Consider the following 22,603-nt stretch of genomic DNA (forward strand, 5'->3'; position numbering starts at 1 on the left):
AGCTTGTTTTATTATTTCCATTATATCTATGTATGTGTATTTTTGAGAGATTTAGAGTGCCTGAGTCTTAATAACTAAAGTTATTTTTAGATCATTTAGTCCTCCAAATTTATTTTTTAAATTTATTTTTAAAATTTATTTTTTTCTATTACAATTGTCTCACTTTTTCCCCCATTGCTCCCCCCACCCTGCCCACCACTGCTCCCACTGTCAGTCCCCACCCTGTTGTCCATGTCCACGGATCATTTATATTAGTTTCTTGACTAGACCCTTCTCCTTTTTTTCCCCCTTCTCCCCTCCCTAATTTTATTTTTTAAGTATATAATGATCCTAATTGTTAGAAAGGGATCATATTAAATAATGTAAATTAGGAGATTCTTAGTGGAAAAAGTTTCAGAAATTAATGGGACAATTACAATTTATGGCACTTCAAAGTTTTAATCTTTAAACTTTAGACTTCTTTTGGAATGTGTGTGTGTGTTTATGTATTTATGTGCTTGTTTGCAATTGGGGAAAATGATAGTTTCACTAGGTAAGGGCTTCGTTGAGACCATTTTCAACTTCTCACTTAGACCCCCATTATAGTTGAGTGTTACATCTGCCTTTCTCCTCCTGAAAGGAAAAACAGTTTAGATTCCTTTGCTCCTGAATATCTAGCATTAGGTAGATTAGAAGTATAAAAATAAGGAAAGGACATGTTGCAGCTGCACACTTGCCACTCCCTATTCTTTTCTCTCTGATATTATGTTAAAATGGTAAGGTGCACTGTATTGAATGATGCCCTTTACAGTGGTGGTTTGTTGATTTTGTGAGCAGCCAGATCAGCAGGGTGAACTTGTTTGAACACCCATGGCTAAGGAGTCTGAAGTCTCCATACTACTTTTCTTCTTTATTCTTTTGTGGGCTCCCTTTCTGCCATTATCATTATTTTTCCACCAAATTTCTTCATTAATTCCCAGAAAATAGTTTGATTAATTCTCCCAATAAACAAAGACAAACAAATTCCATTTACTTTAATAGTTAAAATGCACATTGAATGATATGGCAACTCCAGGGTGGTAGGTCAGAGATACATGTTGGGTATTGCTTTGGTCGAAACCCAAAACAGAATTCCAAAAAGATCAAAGAAGCAATCAGTAAATCCTTAATGGTAAATCGTTCATAAATATCAAATTACAAATCTGGGAATACATGTGCATAGATATCATATATCAATTGAGTTAGCATTCTCACTTTTAATAATAAGATTATATTCCAAAATAATAAGATTATATTCCTGAATATCTTTTTTCCCCATTTATATTCTATTGTTTTAAACATTTTGGCTTTCCTACTCATCACTGTAAAAATTAACATGTTACTTTCATACTTCATTTATAACTAATAATATATATGTATATATACATTTATTTTAAAACTTCAGTGCATATATATTACACTTGAAAATATCACAAAAATTTTATTCAAGCATAAAAATGTTTTAACTCTTAAAATTGTCTTTCCAGAGTTTTAGAGATGTGATTTCTAGACATAATTATCCATTATTAGCCCACAAGAGAGGTATGAGTATATGTGTAATTTTATTAAAAAAAAACAAAATATCAATTTGTTTTGAAAACAACTTTATTTTAGCATAAATTAAGAAATCTGAGGCAGACAGTTTAAAATCTATGTAATTAAGTATGAAATAACATTAGGTACAATAAAAGCAAGGAGTCATACATAAAGATCCTTGACATTGTTGCTCTATTATTAAAGAAGCTTAATACAATGAAGATATAATTTTTAAAACTATAACTTGAAGAGCAAAAGAAAATTAGTATATTTTCTTACTTGAGCTTGGACACTATTCAATATTAGAAGTTTTGCAGATCCAATATTTCAAAGTATTACAGCATCTCTATCTTCTAAAAATTATGCATTACGCTTTTTTAACTTTATTTTTATTGTTGACACTATTACAGATGTTCCCCTCTCCACCTCCATCCATCCTCAGTTCCTCTTCCCCTCTGGTCATCACCACACTGTTCTCTGTGCATATGTGTTATGCACATTTAATCTTTGGCTAATCACTTCTTATTTAAAGCTTCTGTAAATACACGTTAACTGATTTATTTGTCTGACATTATACTTGTGCTCTTATAAGCACAGATTTAGCTCCATGACCAAACCTAAGAGTGACCTTAATTTAGACTTCACCTAATTTTTTAAATTGCAAAAAATCATATCTGTCTATGAGGGTTTATTTTTTTCTTGCATAATCCCTTCATCTTTTTCACTTAGTTCCCCAAACCTCTCCCATCTGTCAGCTGTCAGTCAATGTTCTCTTAGAGACAGACAACAGTATGGTGATTTCCAGAAGGAAAGGGATTTGGAGGAGGTAGAAGAGGGTAAATGGGGAATAAGTTGTGGTGGAAGCAGACTTGACTTGGGGTGGTGAACACAATACAATATACAAATGATGTATTATAGAATTGTACACCTGAAACCTATTAATTTAAATAACTAATGTCACCCCAATAAATTCAATAATTAAATGCAAAAAAAAGTTTTATGCCAACTACAAAGAAGAAAGTTTATATAGAAGAAAATCATTTTTCCATTAAGCAAATAATTGTCTTTTTGCTCCCATGTAATTTTCTCCTTCGGTTTTGTAAGCTTATACCATAGACCTGTCCAGCTTTGTATGCATCCCTTTCATATATCTCACCCAGACGTGCCCTTCCATTTCAGAACTGTATAATCTACTTCCTGCTAAACTTTTCCACTTGGACTTTCTACATAACACTTGATGTTCAGTAATTTAAAATATCCTTTTCTTTCTATATCAGTGAATAGCACCACTATTCATTCGATTGAGTTAGAGAGAAATGTGGGATTTATTCTTAACATCTATTTCTCCTTTATCCCCCTCATCCTATATTTTAGGAGTTTATTTTTGAAAGAGTTTCTGAATCCATTCACTCCTTTGCATTCTCCCTGCTACCATTTCTGGCACTGCTCTTACTGCTTTTTCTTCTAGTCAACTAGACAAACTTCTAAATAAGTTTTTAAACCATCAAATAGATGTTATATTGCCTCAAGAGTTATTCTAAGTTATATATTTGAAGACATCATTATCGTACGTACAAGTATTCAAAAACTTGAGAGGAATAACCTAAAACATCAAGGCTAAACTTCCCTTAGCATAGAGTCTAATTCCCCTGAATATGACTCCTTCCCTGCCTCAAACCCTACTCTTATTTTTTTACCATCTTTTATCTCTCCTTCCAGTGCTTCCAGACTATTATAATTTCTCACTTGTGCAACACTTGATATCCTCACATATGCTTTTCACTCTGCTGGCAATGTTCTTGCTAATAATCTTATCTCTGGAAAACCCTCAGCTTAAAAATATTTTTTCCTGTAAGAGTTTTTCTGGGCACCTCTTTCTCAAGTTTGGGACACTTTCTTTATGTGTTGTCACTGAACCTTTTCACATATCATACATGCATTTGTTTCTGCACTTCTTACTCTGTTTGGTAATTCACTGTTGAAGTTTCATCTCCTCAACCTCTGATTTTCTTAACTAATTGTAGATTTAATGCTAAAGTCCTTGTTATCCCTAGTTTTCAATAAAAATAATTTTATTTACTCCTGATACAGGAGAACAATGGAGTAATAATACAATACAGTTTAACAAAAAAAGACCTTAAGAACAAAGTCAGAATAAAGATCTTTAAGAACAAACTCCAGAGTTTTCTAAAGATCCATGCAATGGTCAGTTTTAATTAGAAAGGAAATTTCCTCATTAATTCTTATACTGTTTTGGCACTTATTTGACTGTGGACAGTTATATACCCTATTCATTTTAAGACTAAACGAATCAAATGAGCATTTATAAAGAATGAGGAAAAAAGGCAGATAACAGGGAGGAAAATAGTTAAAATGAGAAGGAGTAGAGAGGGTGAAAAGGTGGAAAACTTGTATGGTCCATAACAAAAGATATAAAAATGAGACATTACTAAGTTATTTCCCTAAATTCTTACTAGTCCCATTCTCCAATATATATTCTCCTGTTATAACTATTCAAATTTCTATCAATGAGTATAGAGCATTCATAGGATGCAGATCACAGATTTCATAAGAACTTTTAAAAAAGGATTATATTTCATAAAGGGACATTGTTAATGTTGAATAACCATAAAGACAATATCCTCTGAAGAAGTATGCATTCTGACGCAGAACCTAATTTGTTTCCTCAAATAGAGAGAAATGCGAGCAGCCAAATTCAAACCAGTCCTTCACCCATCTACTCACCAAATGTTAACTATTTATACACCTGTTATGCAATAGGTTTTTGGCATTCACAAATAGAACATTGCTAGGTCAAGACTGTTTACTTGTAATCTTGAAGGCTTTTCACATGATGGTCTGAATGTGAAATCTTATTATTGCCTTATTTATTTATTTATTTATTTTTTGCTGTGAGTTTGGGGTGTGAAAGAGACTCATTTATCTATTAAATCAACACATTTAAACACTTATTGTGTTTGAACTACACTGGCTTCATGAGTGAATCTGATAAAGTAACACAAATATTGCAAAACTAAAAGAAAAACCCTTATTGGTTATTGATAATGAAAGTAAGGAGACTGCCAAAATAACAGTTCTTTGAAAAAAAGTAATTTTAAATGGCAGTCTGAATTTATACAATTACATTTTAAAATCCTATTCAATTTTTTCACTCATATATATATTTTTTATTTTGGTTTTTGAATTACAGTTGTCCCCTTTTCCCCTCATTTCTCTCCCCCACCCAACCCACCCACTCTCCCGCAATCATATCCCTCCCCGTTGTCCATGTTCACTCATATTTTAATGTATTACATATCAGAAACTTAATTCTATAAATTTGGAAACTTAAATATGTTGAGGCATATACTTCTTAAATGCCAAGAATCTAATAAATTTTTTAAAAATTAATTTAGAGATTGGAAGTAAAACATCTATAAAAATTCTAAACATGAATTTTTATGTACCTTTACATTAACATAGCGCATTTCTTTTAAGAAGCATAAAAACTATATTTTATGTAAACTGTCTTAGGTCTATGATGTCTTAACTTCTTGGAATACATGTGTCTGGTTTGCTGCAAATCCATTTTCTAACCAAATGAGTACTGGAACTGCTAATCCCAATTTTGTGTAGATAAGCACCTTCTCCAATTCCAATAACTTCAAACCTGAAACAAAACACAGAAGTGATAAAGGCTACAGAATGAGTGAATATTTATTGGAAGAGTTTTAAAAAAAAGTCTTCTGCTGTGTGCTTTTACTCTTACCCCAACACCATATTGTTTGAATATAAAGCAAACTGAATTCATATGCCTTGTCTGGCCTAAAATATAACCTATATGATAAAGAAGTGCAGGATTTATTCATGGTATCTTATTATTCAACATATTTGAACATAAATTTTTAAAATCTAAAATGCAGAGAAATATACTCACATCACACAGTTATTATAAAGGTCAAATGATATGATTATGATGCATTATATTTGGAATATTATAGGTATTAAATAACTTGTATAATACTTTGTATTACCACATTTTCTCTGGGTTCATTTTATTCTCCTCCACAAAGAAAGCTTCCAGAATGATGTGTATGGATTATAACTCAGATCTCTCCACAGTGGGAAAGCTCAGGTTCCAGATTTAGGCGTGTAAATTATATACCCAGGACTTACCAACCATTGTACATGGTTCCATCTATCCACTTCCAGGCCTGTCCTGGTTTTCGGCTCAGTCCAATCCAATATTGAGAATGGTCAGAATATCGCTTCAGGAAATCCTTTGATGAAGAATATTTACAGGATGAAGAACAAATGCCTCATTCTCTTGGATTTTCTTTCATCAAATTCATTATATACTCTTTACATGGATATAGACTTCTAGATATGGGAGTAATCTTAGAAGTGACATTGTCTTTATCTGGGTTAGTTTATGGATTGTGTTACTTCTGTAACAACTTTGGTAGTAAATTGCATTGGGTAGTTATCTTTCTTTTCTACTTTCTAAAAGTTTTATATAAGAGAAAAATCATCTCTTCTTTGAAGGCCTGGTCAAATTTGCCAGTAAATCTTTCTAGGCTTGGTTCCTTTTAGGATGGGAGAATTTTGGTTAGCAGTAAAGTATATTGAATGGTTATTTGTTTATTCAAGTATTATATATTTAAAAAAAATGTTCTGATACATTATATTTTATGACATTATTACTATTAACCTGACTTTTTTGTTTTATTTTATTCGAGTTCGGTCAATAGTTGCTTTATATACATTTAACTTTCACTTTATCTCTAACTTTTCATGTATGTGTGTGTGTGTGTGCATGCATATCTACATGCTTAGCTATGTCTGTGTAAGTAGCATTAACTGTACTTTGTTGGTTTTTAAAAACCAATCTGATATATTTGTCTATTAAGAAATAAATTAAAAACATTTATATTTTAACACAATTGATCTTATATTCAATTTTGTGTTTTCTTTTTCTTCTTACTTATACTTTTTCTCAATTTTTATTTTGGATTGATACTTGTTCTATGTCTTTATTTGAACACTTTAGTTTATTTGAACATCTTTTACTCTTTCATGCTTACCATTTCATTTTTCAGGAATATATTAATTTATACATATTCCAATTTTAGGTTGCTTAAATAATTGTTTAGACATAATTTGTTATTTGAAGTTATAAAATCATTGGAATAAAGTCACTTGTAATATTTTATGCTTTTAAATTTCTGCTGTTTGTATTAGGGTGAGTTTATCTTTTCTCTTTTTCTGTGATCAGTCCTGTTTAATCAGAGAAATAGTTTTGCCTTTGTATAGCCTCATTGATTACTTTGTTGTATTCTCTTTTTGTATTTTTTCTTATGCTGATTCTAAAAACTATTTCAATAACTATACTTTTAAATTATTTATCCTTTGTTTTGTTTTCATATCAGTCTAATAACCATTTTTTCATGTTTTACTTTCATAATTTACTATTCAAATAAGTGAAATGTGTGATTTCATTTATATTATTCAATGTCTTAATATACTCACTTTAAAATCTTCATCAGAATGTTCTACAAAATTAAATTTAACTTGGGTCAATCCCTTATCTGTCTATTCTCCATTGACACAAAAGTCTATTAAGTGTTCAATAAATGTTAAATATACCTCCATGCTCCTTAAGATCTTAACTTTTCTGTCTCTTACCACCTGACATTCTACATGGCTATTATTTCTGGTTTGAGGGAAGTTTGTATTGCATGCTTTTACATTTCTTTATTTACCCTTTCCAGTCCTTCTTGACCATGCTACTCATTTTTTAATTCTTTTCTGTATTTCTGACAAATGGTTTGTTATGACTCTTTACTTACATTTAAAAAATATATAGTCCCACAAAAGACAACTTTCATTTGGTGTAAAATAGGTAGGTGACCCTAATGGGACGCTTCCTATGGTCTGAGTTGTTGTGGAAAACAGGACCTCCTCTATGCTGGGCAAGAAGCTCTTTTCTGGACCATTCCCACTTGCAGTGTGTACTCTCCATACCAACATAATCTCTGAAAGATGATTATAGTTCAGAAGTATGGCCTTACCAGTTCTTTTGTGGTGTTGAAAACAGCAAGTGTGGCTGTGTGAGAAGCACAGAAGCTCTGACTTGCAGCCCAGGTTGTTGTATTCTCAGAAAAATAGAAGCACTTTCCTAGGTAACCAATCCAGCCATCCACGCATGACTTGTGTTCAGGGGAAAATGCATGTTTTTCAACTAAAAAATGATTTAATAACATGTTAAGTAGTGAGGGCTGAAAAGCCCTGAATTTAAAACAATTACCCATGTGAATGAAATCCACCAGAATTGCTTTGGTTCTTTAATCTGAAAGACTTTACGTTGTTCCCTAAGAACAATTTTCAATTTTTTTTGTGTTTATTTTCTTACTAGGATGAAAGAAATTCTTGATGAATGCTACGGACATAGTAGTTATTGTCACATTTAAGGCTTTGTGATCTCCTCAAGTGACACACTACTTCTAGGTGATCACATTTGCATAATACTAAATAAATATATTTTTACATTCAAAGACACTTAAATACACATATAATTGTATATATGTATATATAATGTGTGCATATACATGCAGACACATGTCTATATACACACACAGCGACGTGCGCATACACGTTTATATACATATGTGCACATATAAAAATCATGTATATATACATGTATTTTGATGCCTAGTTCATAGAATAAAGTTCATTAATAATATATTACATATAAACTCATTTATACACATGTGCACATGTATACATGTATATAGAATATATATACTCAATTCCTGTTACTTTATACATGTATATTATAAATACATATTTAAATACATGCATTCTTGTATAAATTATATACACATCTACATTATACTTATGTATATATTTTCAAACATCTCATTAAAATTGTTTTGAGTTTTTTTCTAGAACATATGTCTATAGTTCACTATCATAAAGGGGAAATGTATTTTGCTGCCTTTAAAGTCTAAAACTAATTTATATTTTGTGTTAAAACTATGATTATTAGGAGAGCAAAAATTTTTTCTTGCTCAACTCTAAAAACTATTTCAAAAATCCTTATGTTTAGCTGTGAATTATGAATAGAACTTGGAAATCTGACCCCATCATTTTAAGCTGTGTAACCATAGAGAACCTTGAACTCAATTTTCATTCTTATAAACATAGACCTCAACAAGAAACAGCATAGGAAAAAATACTACTATTTATATAAAAATGTATTGTTTAGGGCAAGGTAGAGTAGTCCACAACTGGATAACCTTCCACAAACTGTTTGCTATCAGTCCATAGCAAGGTTAGTCCATAGTAAGGTTAGGACTTCGTGACATATTGTTGATTAAGTCACCAAATGCACTGTTTGGTTCTTTTGCTGTTTGTTCAAAATGGTACTTTCTTGATGAAGGAAGCAGTGTGGTGATTTGCATTTTACCACAAGCTCCTTACTTTGTAAAGACTAAATAATACTGGTTTAGAAGGAAATTTCATATACATTGTTATTTTAATCCTCACAATATTTAATATAGTTATTATCCTCATGTTCCAGGAGAGGGAATATAAGCTTATTCTGTGTACACAAAGGTGTCTGAAATGACCCTTAATCCTCAGCTAAAGTATAAAAAGCACACGTAAGATGGAATATTTTATAGGAGAGTTAACTCACCTGCTAAAATTGTGGCCAGTGTAATTATTAGAGTCGCCAGAAAGGTGATGATGATTTTAGAGTTACAAAGTCTCTTTTTATTCCTTTCTAGATTTTCTTCTGAGTGTAAAGTACGCCTGGAAGAGGTTTCATAACCTATAGGAAAATAATCAGTTCTTCATTACTGATAAGTAAGTTTAGAGTCTTGTAGGATTCAACATCAATACTTACAAACTAATCATGTTTATATGTACTATCCATTATCAATAAGAAATGAAAAGATAACATACCATTTATAATGGCATAAAAATATTAAATACTCATAGATAAATCTGACAAAAGGCATGTAAAATTGATACAATGAAGATTACAAGACATTGCTGAAAAAAAAAAAGGCAGATAAATTAATGGAGACATTGTTTCCATAAGTCAGAAGACATGAGGTCACAATACTGATAAGATGTCAATTCTATTCAGATTAATCTATAGATTTATCTCAATCCCATAGAAAATTCTGAGCATGCTTTTTCTTTTGTAAAAATTGTCAAGCTGTTTATAAAATTTAAATGAAAATGCAAAGGTACTGGAATAATGAGAACTGAGAACTAAGTTGGAGGACAAAAATTACCTTGTTTAAAGACTTATTATAAAGGACAGTTGTCCACACAGCATGGTATTTATGTAAAAATAGACAAGTGGTCTAGAATAGACTCACACCAGATTTTTGGCAAAGACACCCAAAAAAAGAAGTTATTTTGTAAATTGTTCCAGAGTAATTGGATATCTATAGGCAAAAAGATTTTTGATCTATTTCACATCCTGTATACAAAAAATTAAGTCCAAATGAATCATAGAAGTGAATATAAAACCTACAACTATAAAACAAATAATGTTAACAAAATAAAAAGACAAACCAGAGACTGGCAGAAAATATTAGTAAATCAGAGGTCTGATAAAGGGCTTGTGTCCAGAATATATAAAGAACTCTCAATACTTGATAAGATAGCAAACAATACCACAAACTATCAGAGCAAAAGAGTTAAACAGACACTTCATGAAATAAGAGATATAGATGGCAAATTGAACATAAAAAGATGCTCATCATCACGAGTCATAAAAATGAAAAGTAAAACCAAATTTAGAAATCACTATTAAAATGACTAAAATAAAAATGTCTAAAGAAAACAATGTCTGACCACATCAACTGTTGGGGAAGATATGAGAGAACTGGAAATTCCATCTGGTGCTGGTAGTAATGTTAAATGGTACCACCATTTTGGGAAGCAGTGTAGAAATTTCTTTAAAAAACTAAATATACACCTACTACAAACACGTACTATAAACAGGTTTATTTGTAACCCCAAACTGAAAACTTCTAAGTGTTCATTAATGGGCGAATGCATAAATAGGCTGTGGAATATCTAGATGAGAAAATACTAGTCATAAAAATTTTTTAAAAAAGAACTTTGATATCTGCAAAACATGGATCACTATTAAAATAATTATGCTGGCTGTGGTCAAGTGGCTCAGTTGGTTGGAGTATGATCTCATACACCAAAAGTTTGCAGGTTCATTCTCTGCTCTGGGCACATAGCTAGGTTGTGGCTTTAATCCCAGTCAGGGTGTGTATAAAAGGCAACTGATCAATATTTCTCTCTTTATGTCTCTCTCTTTCTCTTTTCTCTCTCTTCCTCCCTTCCCTTTCCTCTCGCTCCAAAATCAATAAACATATCCTCAGGTGAGGATTAAAAAATAATAATTATGCTGAATAGTATAAGCTGAACAAAATGAGTACATACTGAATGATTCCATGTATGTAACATTTCAGAAAATGCAAATTTATTATAGTGACACAAATTTTATTTGTGGTTGTCTCAAGAGGGCATGCAGTAAAAAAAGATTACAGTAAAATATTATAATAGTGCCTGAGGAGACAGTTGATATTGATAAATATGTTCATTGTCTTGAACATATTTGTAGTTTCATGGATGTGTGTTATATATGTATCAACACTTATCAAATTGTACACTTTAAATATATGAATTTTAATGTATATTGATTTCACCTACATAAAGCTGTTAAAATAGTACAAAGATCAGTTATCTTTTATTCACATAATGTGGATCTATTTATAAGATACCTTTGCTAGATAGCTGAAAATAATTTGACACGGACAGAAGAGATGAAGAGCTTAGAGACACTAGTTCTGCAGGAGGGTAATTATTCAGCATGGATGACAGGGACTGACCAAGTGTAAATTTGCTTACATCATAAACCACATCCAGAGCCTGTCATATGTGCGCTTCTTACCTGAAGACTGGGAATCTTCCATACTTCTCAGCCTTATGTCCTTATCCATGTTTCCTTTTGATTAAAAAATATACAGATTGGCCATTGTGAACACACTGGATTCAAGATCCCTGACCACTACTTGGGTTTAACCTTAATAATATAAAGGAAGACAATTTTAAACACAATGAGATGGTCAATCTAAAATAAAGATATAACACTAATATAAAAATATGTCAAAATTCCTCAGAAATCTGACCAAAATTGCCCTTTTTGGCATATTGCCACTCAAACATCACTCTGTATTTTTGCAGTTTGAGGAGTCACTGGAGGTAGTTAAGACTCTGAAATAATTCTTCTGACTGCTGGGTTCAGTGCAAAGAAAGTGAGATTCAGTGGTTTATAAGGCCAACAGTTTGAGTTTTCACAGCATCATCCTGACCTACCAAAATTTTGACCAGTACCCATCCCAGCCACAGATCCAATTTTAAAAAATTAGAGCATGAAATGGCAACTTAGACTTCAATAAAATAATACAAATTTGCTCTAATAATAATAATTAAGTAATATCTAATATTTAGTGTTTTACTCTGTGGTAGGCCTGTTTCTGAGCTCTTCAATTTTATGATTTAATTTAAACTCACAACATTATCAAATAGGAGCTTACTATTATCATTAATTCACAAATGAGACAACTTCCTTAAAGTAACAGAGCGGTTAAAAGTAACACAGACCAGTATGTGGCAGAGCTTAGATACTAACAGGCTCTGTTTATTCAACCACTCTTATATTCTACAACTTCTCTTTGTTCAGCACATTTCCGTGAGTATTCTTAGGCTGAACTTCTACTTCCAGGTATAGAAAGCAGAACTCAAGTTCAACAACAACAAAATGTGCTACTTGTATTATGCTAAGCTGATTAGAACTATGTAATATCATTCAACAGAGGTGAGAACGAAATAAATGTAGGCATGGCAGCCTATGTTTCAAAGTCACCTTCTTGAGAGACAAACAGAAAGTAATGGGTTGGCAGTTTTTTAAAAAACTGAGCTATAAGGTATTAAGTTCTCTTTAATTTTGTATTTTGAGGTTTGTAATGTATACTACTATTTCACATCTCCAAAACAATAATTTTAGGAGTCAAGCAGATTGTGTGTGTGTGTGTGTGTGTGTGTGTGTATGAGAGAGACAGAGTGAGAGAGAGACAGAAACAGAGAGAAATAGAGAAATAGATATTGGGGAAACCTATGGATAGATTTTTTTCTTCAAGCCTTTATCTCTAATACAAATTATCCCAAAAGTTCATATGCTATTTTAAAACCATAAATTTTGCTACCAGTTAGCCATGGTCACATCAATGCTAATTACAAACCATTCCCCAAACCCTGGTTCACTTACCTGTCTGTGCTGCATTGGCTGAGATTGTTTGGCAGAAGCTGGCAACCATATGGCTGTTTCAAGCTGTGAGTCTGGCTGTGCTTGTAATTCTGAGATCGAGTCTGAAGAGGCAGCTTTACCAGAAGCTCTTCTCATGGAGCCATCAGAAGTGTAAGACGGTAAACCCAACTACTCAACATATTTTAAGTCGAAGTTAAAAATCCCATTGGCTGACGCTCATCTCCTGATTGACTCAAAGTCAGGGGAAGTACATTTTGTTTCCTTGGAGAGGAACCTATATGTCACATGACAAAGGCTTTGATTGTACCCTTGAAAACGATATAATTTTATTAAACAATGTTACCTCAAAAAATTCAATAATTTTTGTTTTTTTTTTAAGAAGAACGAATTGAGGCCAATAATGTACAAACCATATTTTGTTGGAGCATTTCTTGAGCCCTCCTGGTCAAATGTCACCATTGGTCTATTTGTTTATTTTTTAAATTAACCTTTTAGATATTTTTGCTTTATTTTGTTTTAAAATGAAGCAGTTTACCTAAGAGTGCTGTTTTCAGCCTTTTTTCATTTTCTCTTATGGGCAATATAGCATCTTCAACTTAAAGTTAATCACTTTTCATTTTTATTTATTTATTTTTAAAAAAGATTTTATTTATTTACTTTTAAAGGGAGGGGAATGGAAGTGGAAAGAGAAGAAGAAAAACATCAGTGTGTCATTGCCTCTTGCACACTCCCAACCGGGGACCTGGCCCACAACCCAGGCATGTGCCCTGGCTGGGAATCCAACCAGTGACCCTTTGGTTCTCAGGCCAGCACTCAATCTACTAAGTGGCTGAATATTTGAAAAATAATTCAAAATCCAGTGTGGAAAAAGAGGAAGAGAGATGAACAGGATGGTGTAATTTGACATTTGAATTGCTAAGAGTCATTCTGAGGAGCTTAATTTTGATTTGGAGATAATAGAATTTAAAAAATTAAGCAATGAAGCTTATGAATAGACTTGTATTCTAGAAAGAAAGAATTCTTACAGTAATGTGAAAGTTGGATTGAGAGAGAAGATACAGATCATACTGGAAGTAAAGTGATTACTTGAGAGGCTAGCATTTTTTTCTGGGGATTCTCCTGTTCTTTCATTTGGTGGCCTGTTTCTTTATTTCTCCATTTTGGCTGCCTCCTTTGTATTTGTTTCTGTGAATTCGATAGATCTGCTATGGCTCCCAGTCTTCGTGGTGTGGTCTTATGTAGTAGGTGTCTTGTGGGGTCCAGTGGTGCAGTGTCCTTGATCACCTGAGGTGTGTCTCTTGTGTGGTTCTCCCGCTGAAATTGAGTCTTCTTTTATTTTTGAAAAAGAGAGGAAGGAAGGGGGGGAGAGAGAGAGAGAGAGAGAGAGAGAGAGAGAGAGAGAGAGAGAGAGAGAGAGAGAGAGAGAGAGAGAATTTGTCGTTCCACTTATCCATGCATTCATTAGTTGATTTGTGTATGTGCCCTGATAGGGGACTGAACTGGCAACTTTTATGCATCGGGAGGATGCTCTAGATAACCAAGCTACCTGCTAGGGTGTAATTGACTCTTGATTGCTATTGGTCTGGTCATGGTTGTGATTGGACTTCAGGCCCTTTAACTGTGAGGCTCAGCCCCAATAACGAGCAAACTGCTGTGCATGTGCTGACCTCTTGAAGCAGAATTCTCTGCAACAGGGGTTAGTGCCCTTTGAGACTTCTCTTTTGATATGCTGCTTTTGAAGCTTATGAGATCCTGCTCTGATGTCTGACGCTGGCCATTGTGTGTATTTGTTCTGGGTCTCTTGGGAGATACTCTGACCCAGACCATTGTTAGTTCTTTCTGTAACTAGTCCTAGGCAACCTGTTTGTGGGCACAAGAGATCCAGTTTGTGGCTACCTTTACTGGGCCTAGGTGCCTTTGGGAAAGACCAAGCTGTGCACCTAGGCAGGCTTTTACCAGCATCAAGCCCAGGGGCAAGTCAGCAAAAGTCCCTGACTGCTGACGCCAGCATACATGTGACTCCTCCTGAGCTGTTTGTGAAGCTCAGTCTCTGAAAGAGACTTAGGTGATACTCAAGTTGCGTGAGGTATGTTCACAATAAGAGTAAGTGGTAGTCTCCTGAGAAGGAGTTACTAGTCAGGCTTCCTCTTCAAGTTAACCACAGGGTGTACTAGCTATTGAAGGTGGAAAATATATTATAAAATATTAAAGGAGCTATTTTTTCATTTCAATGATATTATTTTTTATATTTTCAGAATAAGCAATGATTTTGCTCACCATGCCCAGCCATTGCTTCTAGTGATTTCTTTTTTGCTCATGCAAAAGCAACCAATGCAATTAATTTTCATACTTTTAATTTATGAGGTTAGTTTGTTAATTCTACATGGGATTTAAATTCATAAGGTCTTAATAGTAATTCTAGTCAACGCCAGAATTTTTTTAAGACTATTCAATTTAAATCTGTTCTAGGTGCTGTGATTCTTTTTTCTTTAAGAGGGAAAATACACGTTCCAAATAAGTTCTTGAACTTCAAGGGATTCGTGAACCATATACAACAATTTGGTAGTATGTATGTGTTTAATTTTTTGATAATCCCTTTCACCAGACCTTTGGAGAGTCCATTCATGTATGAGATCTTTATCAGTTGTTGGTACCCTTAGGCCCTGGACTTATTTTCATTGGTGATCCTTTCATACCTTTCTTTTAAAATTTATCTCTGTTTAACCTCTGTAGTGTCATACTAAACTGCTTTACTCCTTTTTACTTTGTTCCCATTAAGATACATCCCTTCAAGTAGTTATACCAGAAGTCAGATAAATGTGGGATAATTTCTAGGGTTTTGACATGGATGACTGGAGGAATAGGATGTAGTAGATATTTATTTCTCTCTATTTCAGGTGTGCAGCAACTGAACCACTTTCCTTTGCCCATGTAGTTCTTCACCACATGAGTCCAGATAGCAGGGTATAAAAAAGCTTTTCGGCCTCCCGGTCTCCCCTGGAAATGAGGATACCAAGGGACATTCTGGGACATTTGTATGTATCCAACTCAAATCACAAGTAGGGCACTATTTATACACTTTAATATTAAAGTTCTTCTGAACATCTAGGTGGAGTTGTTTAGTAGGTATTTATGTGCAAAATTCCAGCTTTCAGGGAAGAGATATAAGTTAAAGCTAAAGGCTTGAGATTGTCAATATGTATGAATCAATAAAAGCTTTGGGTATAAAAGAAACTACATATACATAGTATATGGCAAAAGAATGTATGTTAAGCCAGAATAAAAAAAATTATATAGTAGCATCATATGATTCATGTTATTTTACAATTAACTTTTTTCATTAAAGAAATCTTTCAATTAAAAAAAAATGTTGTTACCCTACTCTTAGTATGTTGCTAAGACTTATTATTTGGTCTCTTTCTCCTCATTTTCTCTTACTAGGCAGTGTGGCTTCTTTATTCCATGGGCCAAAGCTAAGCTTATTCAATGACAATTCAGTTAAACCTATTTCACACAAATTTGGTTTATAAGTGAATTGAACAAGCTATCAAGAATTGCAGGTACTTTATCATTACACTACATTTGTGGGTACTGTGGATTCTTTCAAAGCAACTGCACTTAATGAAAATTTAATCCTCATTGACCTAATTCAGTAACTACATTGCAATATAATAAATGCAATATTTTTATTTTGCTAGAATAACTTGCAATTTTGTTCCATAACAAAAGTATTTATTTACTTAAGTTAAGATAGGCCATCTTAAAAGTTAAGATTGGAATTAAACATTTTATACATAAGAAATATTGTAATGAACTTGAACTTTTACATATAAAATTCAAATGTATATAAATTAATGCCTCACATGCACTTTTGTAAAGGCAATATCTAGCATACTGCATTTTAAACCTCATATATAAAATATAAAACTTTTTCTTTATCCCCAAATTTATTGTATAAATGCTAATTTTTTACTTTTCTTTAATTCAGCATTTGTAAAGACATTTGACCTGTGAAGGGCTGTTTAGTCACTCACTAAATGGCATCACATTCCTTGATTGATATTTGAACGCGGATAAAACCTAGTTTAGTTTTTATTTTAATGTGCTTATTTTCTTATTACAAAAGTGTAATGCAGATAGATTTTACCTGTTTAGTACAGGTGCTACACTTTCCTTACTTCACAGCACTGACCTCTGTGTAACAAAGGATCCAATATTCTCTTTTTTGTGGTTAGAAGTGAAGGAATGGAACATATAAATTCTGAATCATTGAAAGAAAGAAGGGTGCTCTCTATACAAGGGATTTTGTATCAGCTGGTGTCATTCTACTGGATAATTTACACCAGTGACAAGGAAGATGTAGATTTGGGGATCCTTCACAAGAAAGCAGTGAGCATTTTTGCCCTCCTTGCTGTTTGCATCACCCTGTGCTTCTTCACAGCTTGACCTTAGGCTATTACAGAGGAAGGTCCTTTTTTTCTCCAGATGCTCTTTGCATCAATATCTTAGTGCCCTCCACCCCAATTCAGGCACCAATATATGTGTTGGAGGACAGGATAGGGCTGCTTCACTGAAGTGGGGCCTTTGTGTAGTGTGGCAAGTTCCTTTGCTACCTCACATCTATTTTTCCTGAAGAGAGCAGTGGCTGCCACCACCTGTTCATGGGTCACCATTTCTCACCTTCTCTGAAACTATTGCTCTTCTAAACCAGACCTAGGCAAAGACCATATCCCCCTTCTTTTAGAATAATTATGTCTGTATCTTTTTTAATTCACAGAAAAGTGAGTGTCCCAGCTGGGGTGTAATTTATCCAAAGGAAAGTGGTAAATAATATTAAAAAGTTAAGATTGTCCAGGTGATGATAAGCCTTGAATAAGAGAGAAAATTCTTACAATGGGGTTTTTCTTCTCATCTTCCTCTTTTCGAAAAGAAAGAGATAAGTTTGAGGTCAAGAGTGTGGTATTTAACACAAAACCTCAAGAAAAATTGCAAGTTGTGAAATACATTTAACATGTGTGGGGGACAGACAGGCATGGGGAGATGTGGGAAGCAGACAGGCTTGGTTTAAAAGACTCTGAACCGCGGGAGGGGGAGCCACCGCCCCCCCCCATAGTACCCCCCCGCCCCCAGCTGGGCCGAGGCGCCCCCCATCCCCCTGCTGGGCCCTTAGCCTGCAGGTTGACTTCCAGGTTTGCTCTGAATCCCACCCTCTGGGGGATTTTAAAGATAGAATAGAAATCCAAAGTGGCTTTTATGGAAAAGGGAACCTGCTCTGTTTTCCTCTAAACAGCCCCAAATTCTTGTCAGTAGGGTGTGAAAAAACAGAACGATTGAGCAAGAGTAAATGTTTTGAACTTGTGTAAAATACCTGGGTGCCTCAACCCTGTATTGATCTGCATTTCCCTTTGTTATGACTCCCAACCATTTGGAGAAGGCCTGCATGCTTTTTCTTATGCATTTCCCCTGTAGAAAGTAGATAAAAACCCTGGCTAATAAAGAAACGGGGGCGATTTTCCACTAGAGAAAACCCCCTCCCTTCCTTCCTCAGATGGAGAGTGTCTGAGTACTTTCTTCATCCACTCCGAGGGACCCAGAGTCTCTTTCAAACATGAATGCCTTATGTTTAGAAATTATTTTTTTCTCCAAATCCCACATAACTTGCTTTTAGCTATTTTTCTTTCTTCCTTTCTAGTGGACATAGAAAGACTAATTGTAATTTTTTGCTATGTAGTAATCTTTTGTACATAATATCTAAAGCCATTTCTTCAGTTACTTTTGGGACTGAATATATTTATTTCTTATTTTTTCGCAGGCACATGTTATTGTCCAGCACTTAAATTTTCTTTTGAGGAAAAACTCTCCCAACCTTAATCTGGACCCATTGTGACTGTTATAAGTGGTGGTCCCTTCCTGCCACATTTCACTAATTAGAGTTTTCCATCTTCCATAACACAAAAATTATTTTAAAAGTACATGGTTTCTCATAACTGAATCTTTCATAAGTGTCTTACTTGTTATTTCACATGTAACATTAGGTAAGGGAGGGAAGCTAACTCTCTTCCTCTGGGATTAAGAGGTAGCATGGAGAAAGTAACCTACCAATGAAGCCTAGAATCACAGGATAAGAAATAAAAGGATGTAAAGAAATGCTGACTCCTGAAAAAACCAGTTGAGTCCCCACATCAAACCTGAAGCCAGAGCTGGTTAAACAATATGCTTTCCCAGGTATTGTGTAATCAGTCCTCATGAAAATCTGGGTTTTATAGGTAGACCATGTTTTAGAACATGCATTTCTCAGAATAGGAATCAAAAGATTAAACAACTCAGTTTCATAGAACTAAGACTAGGTTTTCTGATTCCAAAACTCATCCTCATGTGGTTTTCTTTTCTACTGCAAATCTCTTAGAAGCCAAATTCCCTTTTTTCCGTGGGAAAAAAGTTACCAACTCAACATTGACAACCTGGTGACTGAAGGGTTAGAGTCAACCTTTATACTTCCTTTGAAAATCAGAAGCTGTTACACAGAAATATGAGTTTCCTAAACTGATGGAATATGTCATTACCAGGTCTGTGATTCTTCCTAGAAACGTGTTTTTTAATGGGAGCCCAGGGCTGGAATGGAAGAGGACCAGAGCCCTCAAACCCAATTACATTAGAAATACTCTGGCTTTAAAACACACATATGCTTAGGTTCCACTTGTGACCAATTCATCACAGTCTCTGAATGGAGAATCAGTCACAGAAAATTCTATGTGCAACCACTGATGTGACACATACGTTCTTCAGTTGGTCACCCTCTTCATTCATGATCTCCTGCCTTTTATAGAAGTTTGTCAACTCTTTTAATCATATTCTCAACTCATAAACTCAAATGACAGTTTGGACTTCTGTGTTCAACACTCTAAAGCTCACTTGTATTAATTTTACCTGTATTCAGAAAATTGACAACCTTTCAACTATGGGATCTAAAATTGAAAATAATCAATGAATAGTCTGAAAATTACATAAGTTTTCTTATTATAGTTCTCTTTGTTATGGGAGCTGAGAAGTGTTTTCTGTTTTTTGTTTGTTTTTGCAGATGCTTGCATTTTACATAAAAAAATAAGCCTGCTAAGAAAAGAAATGAAATGAAAACTAATTATATCATAACATAACGATTACATGGAAGGCCCAGGAGAATGCTATGCTTACTTTTGTAATATTCTTTATTCATTTTACACTTTCCTCCTTCCATGAAATTCTTCCAGAACACCAAATCTGTACTGTATGGCTACTACATCCTTACCCTCTCCACACTCATTTTGAAAATCAGATTTAGCCCTGGCTGGTTTGACTTGGTTGTTTGGAGTGTCGTCCTATACACAAGAAGATTGGGAGTTCAATTCCCAGTCAGCACACATACCTAGGTGGCAAGTTCAGTCCCCGGTCGGGGCATGAGTGGGAGGGAACCAATCAATGTTTCTCTCTCACATCAATACTTCCCTCTCTCTCTCCCTTCCTTTCTGTCTAAAATCAATAAATATGTATTTAAAAAACCAGGTTTATTGCACCCCCTTAAATATCTCATCTTATTTCATCCCACTGTCTCCATTCATTCATTATGAATCAACTTTCTGGTTTAATAATAATAAACCATTTCCTTCTGAGAGCCCCATATTCCTTCTATCATCTCTTGTTGTTCTAGGATTAGGTATGTAGATCAGTCTAAAATGACATCATTTTATTTCTTGACTAAAACAGGAACTGGATATTCAGCTCAAACTGGCTACAATGACTATGCCAATATAATTTGTAAAATTTGGAAGAAGATTCTTCACTTTATCATACATAAGATGGATACATAGTTCTTTTTCTCAAGCTGTGTGCTATGGTCTGAATGTATGTGTCCCTCCAAATTTACATGTTAAAATTTTAATAACCAATATAATAGTATAAGGAGGTAGAGCTTTTGGAGAGGTGCTTAGGTCATGAGGGTGGAGACCTCATGAATGGGATTAGTGTTTTATAAAAGAGGGTCCACAGAGCTTCCTAGCTCCTTCCACCATTTGAAGACACAACCAGAAGCCTGTGACCTGGAAGAAGGTCCTCTGCCGACTATGTTAGCACCCTGATCTCAGACTTCCACCCTCTAGAACTATGTGAGATAAATTTCTGTTGTTTTTAAGTCACTCGGTTTGTGGTATTTTGTTAGAGCAGCCCTAACGAACCAAGAGAGGTGATTCAAGACCACCATGGGCAGAGAGGGGGGCATGACCAATGAAATGGAGCTATGCATAGGGCATCTTGCGCACTACCCCTCTTAAATCAAAGTACCTATAATAAAAAAAAAGTTATACCTATTGGCATTCCACATAAGATTTTGTGTCCAAACAGCATTCTATTACTTAAAAAGTTTGGATTCCACTGAATTACAGGGAAACTCTAGTGGTAGTAGAGGTGAGAAAAATAGATTCAGAAACATTTCAGTTGATGTATCAATTAACATCTAATCAGGAGACTGAAAGCCACAATATATTTGAACAGGGAAAATTTAGTATAAAAATTATTCATTGAGGGTTGGAGTAATGAGAGCATTGGTTAAAAGGAAGTAAAGAACACTCTTAAAAATACAGGAATATTATACAGAGGGAGTAACCACTACCCCATGGGGTGAGACAAAACACTCAAGGAAGAGGCCTCCATACTAAACTGTGGATTGAAATCCAGACCTCAGCAGATGGGCACAAGCATGGCTCAGTAGACATGAAGATGTCACCTGAGGAGCCACATCAACAAATCTTTCCTCTGGAGTGCTGGGGAAAGTGTCCACAGAAGATGATACACTTGGAACTCACCGTAGAATTATCAGAGGGTAGGTTAGGGGAAACCCATGATCAGAGCTGTCCTGCTGGGACCACTTAATTATGAAGGACTGAGAGGGTGTTATTTGAAGATGCGCAGGGGAAAGCATGCAGTTGACCACTGTGTACTGAAGAAAAACCAAAACTGTGCATCAGCCTGATAAACAAAGCTGAAAACAGGAAGAGAAACTCCTTTCTCTTCCAGAGTATCTCCAGTCTCCTCAACTGACAGAACTTCATGTTGTGCCAGCTGACAAAGGGGAAATATTTAGAGTTTATCACCATTACAACAGAACAGGCAATGAAGGGTAGATTTGGACCTAAGAAGCAATAAATTGATTATTGGTCCAATTCTGAGACTAATTATTTATACAAACACCTAGAATTCTTCTGACAGAAAATTTGAGATAAAACTCAATTCTCTTAACTCATAGAACTGTCATGCAGAACCTAAAAACAAGGTGGATTAGATGCTTGGCATTTCCAAGCATCTTGATAATGAGGGTATTAACTTCACTCACTTACCAATTTATTCATTTGAATGCTTACTCTGTTCATGGCACTGTGCTTAGTGCTACAGGAGATGCAAAATATATAGTTCCTCAGAGGAGAGTAGTAAGTGTAACACAAGGCTCTTGGTGTTCAGTAAACTAATCTAAAAAATATCCTAGAAGATACATTGGTATGAATCCCAATCCAGACAGCTGCTAATAGAAGAAATATTTAGGAGGTGTCTTAAAAACAAAAACAACATTTGTTTATACTAAAACTTATTTTAAAAGTTTTTGAGTTGACTTGCAAAAAAACCATACACTTAGAGAAATATTTGTTATCAGGAACAAAG

At 34.3% G+C, this 22,603-nt stretch overlaps 2 protein-coding genes across 2 annotated transcripts in view; both read right to left on the reverse strand.

Annotated features, from left to right (window-relative positions):
* Positions 1-5,100: 5,100 nt before the first annotated feature.
* LOC150011348 (C-type lectin domain family 2 member A-like) lies at positions 5,101-11,591 on the reverse strand. The gene is made up of 5 exons (XM_090275409.1): positions 11,543-11,591; positions 9,254-9,388; positions 7,626-7,795; positions 5,731-5,834; positions 5,101-5,224 (listed from the first exon to the last, which is right to left on the reverse strand). Exons 1-5 carry the CDS (start codon positions 11,589-11,591, stop codon positions 5,101-5,103), a joined length of 582 nt encoding a protein of 193 aa, XP_090131535.1.
* A 68-nt stretch (positions 11,592-11,659) lies between these two features.
* The window catches only part of CLECL1 (C-type lectin like 1), a 32,912-nt gene continuing 21,968 nt past the window's right edge, over positions 11,660-22,603 (reverse strand). Inside the window, 2 exon segments of the mRNA XM_090275098.1 lie at positions 11,660-11,722; positions 12,920-13,087. Coding sequence (XP_090131224.1) covers positions 11,660-11,722; positions 12,920-13,087 — 231 coding nt within the window.

This window comes from Furipterus horrens, unplaced genomic scaffold (assembly GCF_987537825.1).
Source record: "Furipterus horrens unplaced genomic scaffold, mFurHor1.1.pri manual_scaffold_4, whole genome shotgun sequence".
Classification (NCBI taxonomy): domain Eukaryota; kingdom Metazoa; phylum Chordata; class Mammalia; order Chiroptera; family Furipteridae; genus Furipterus; species Furipterus horrens.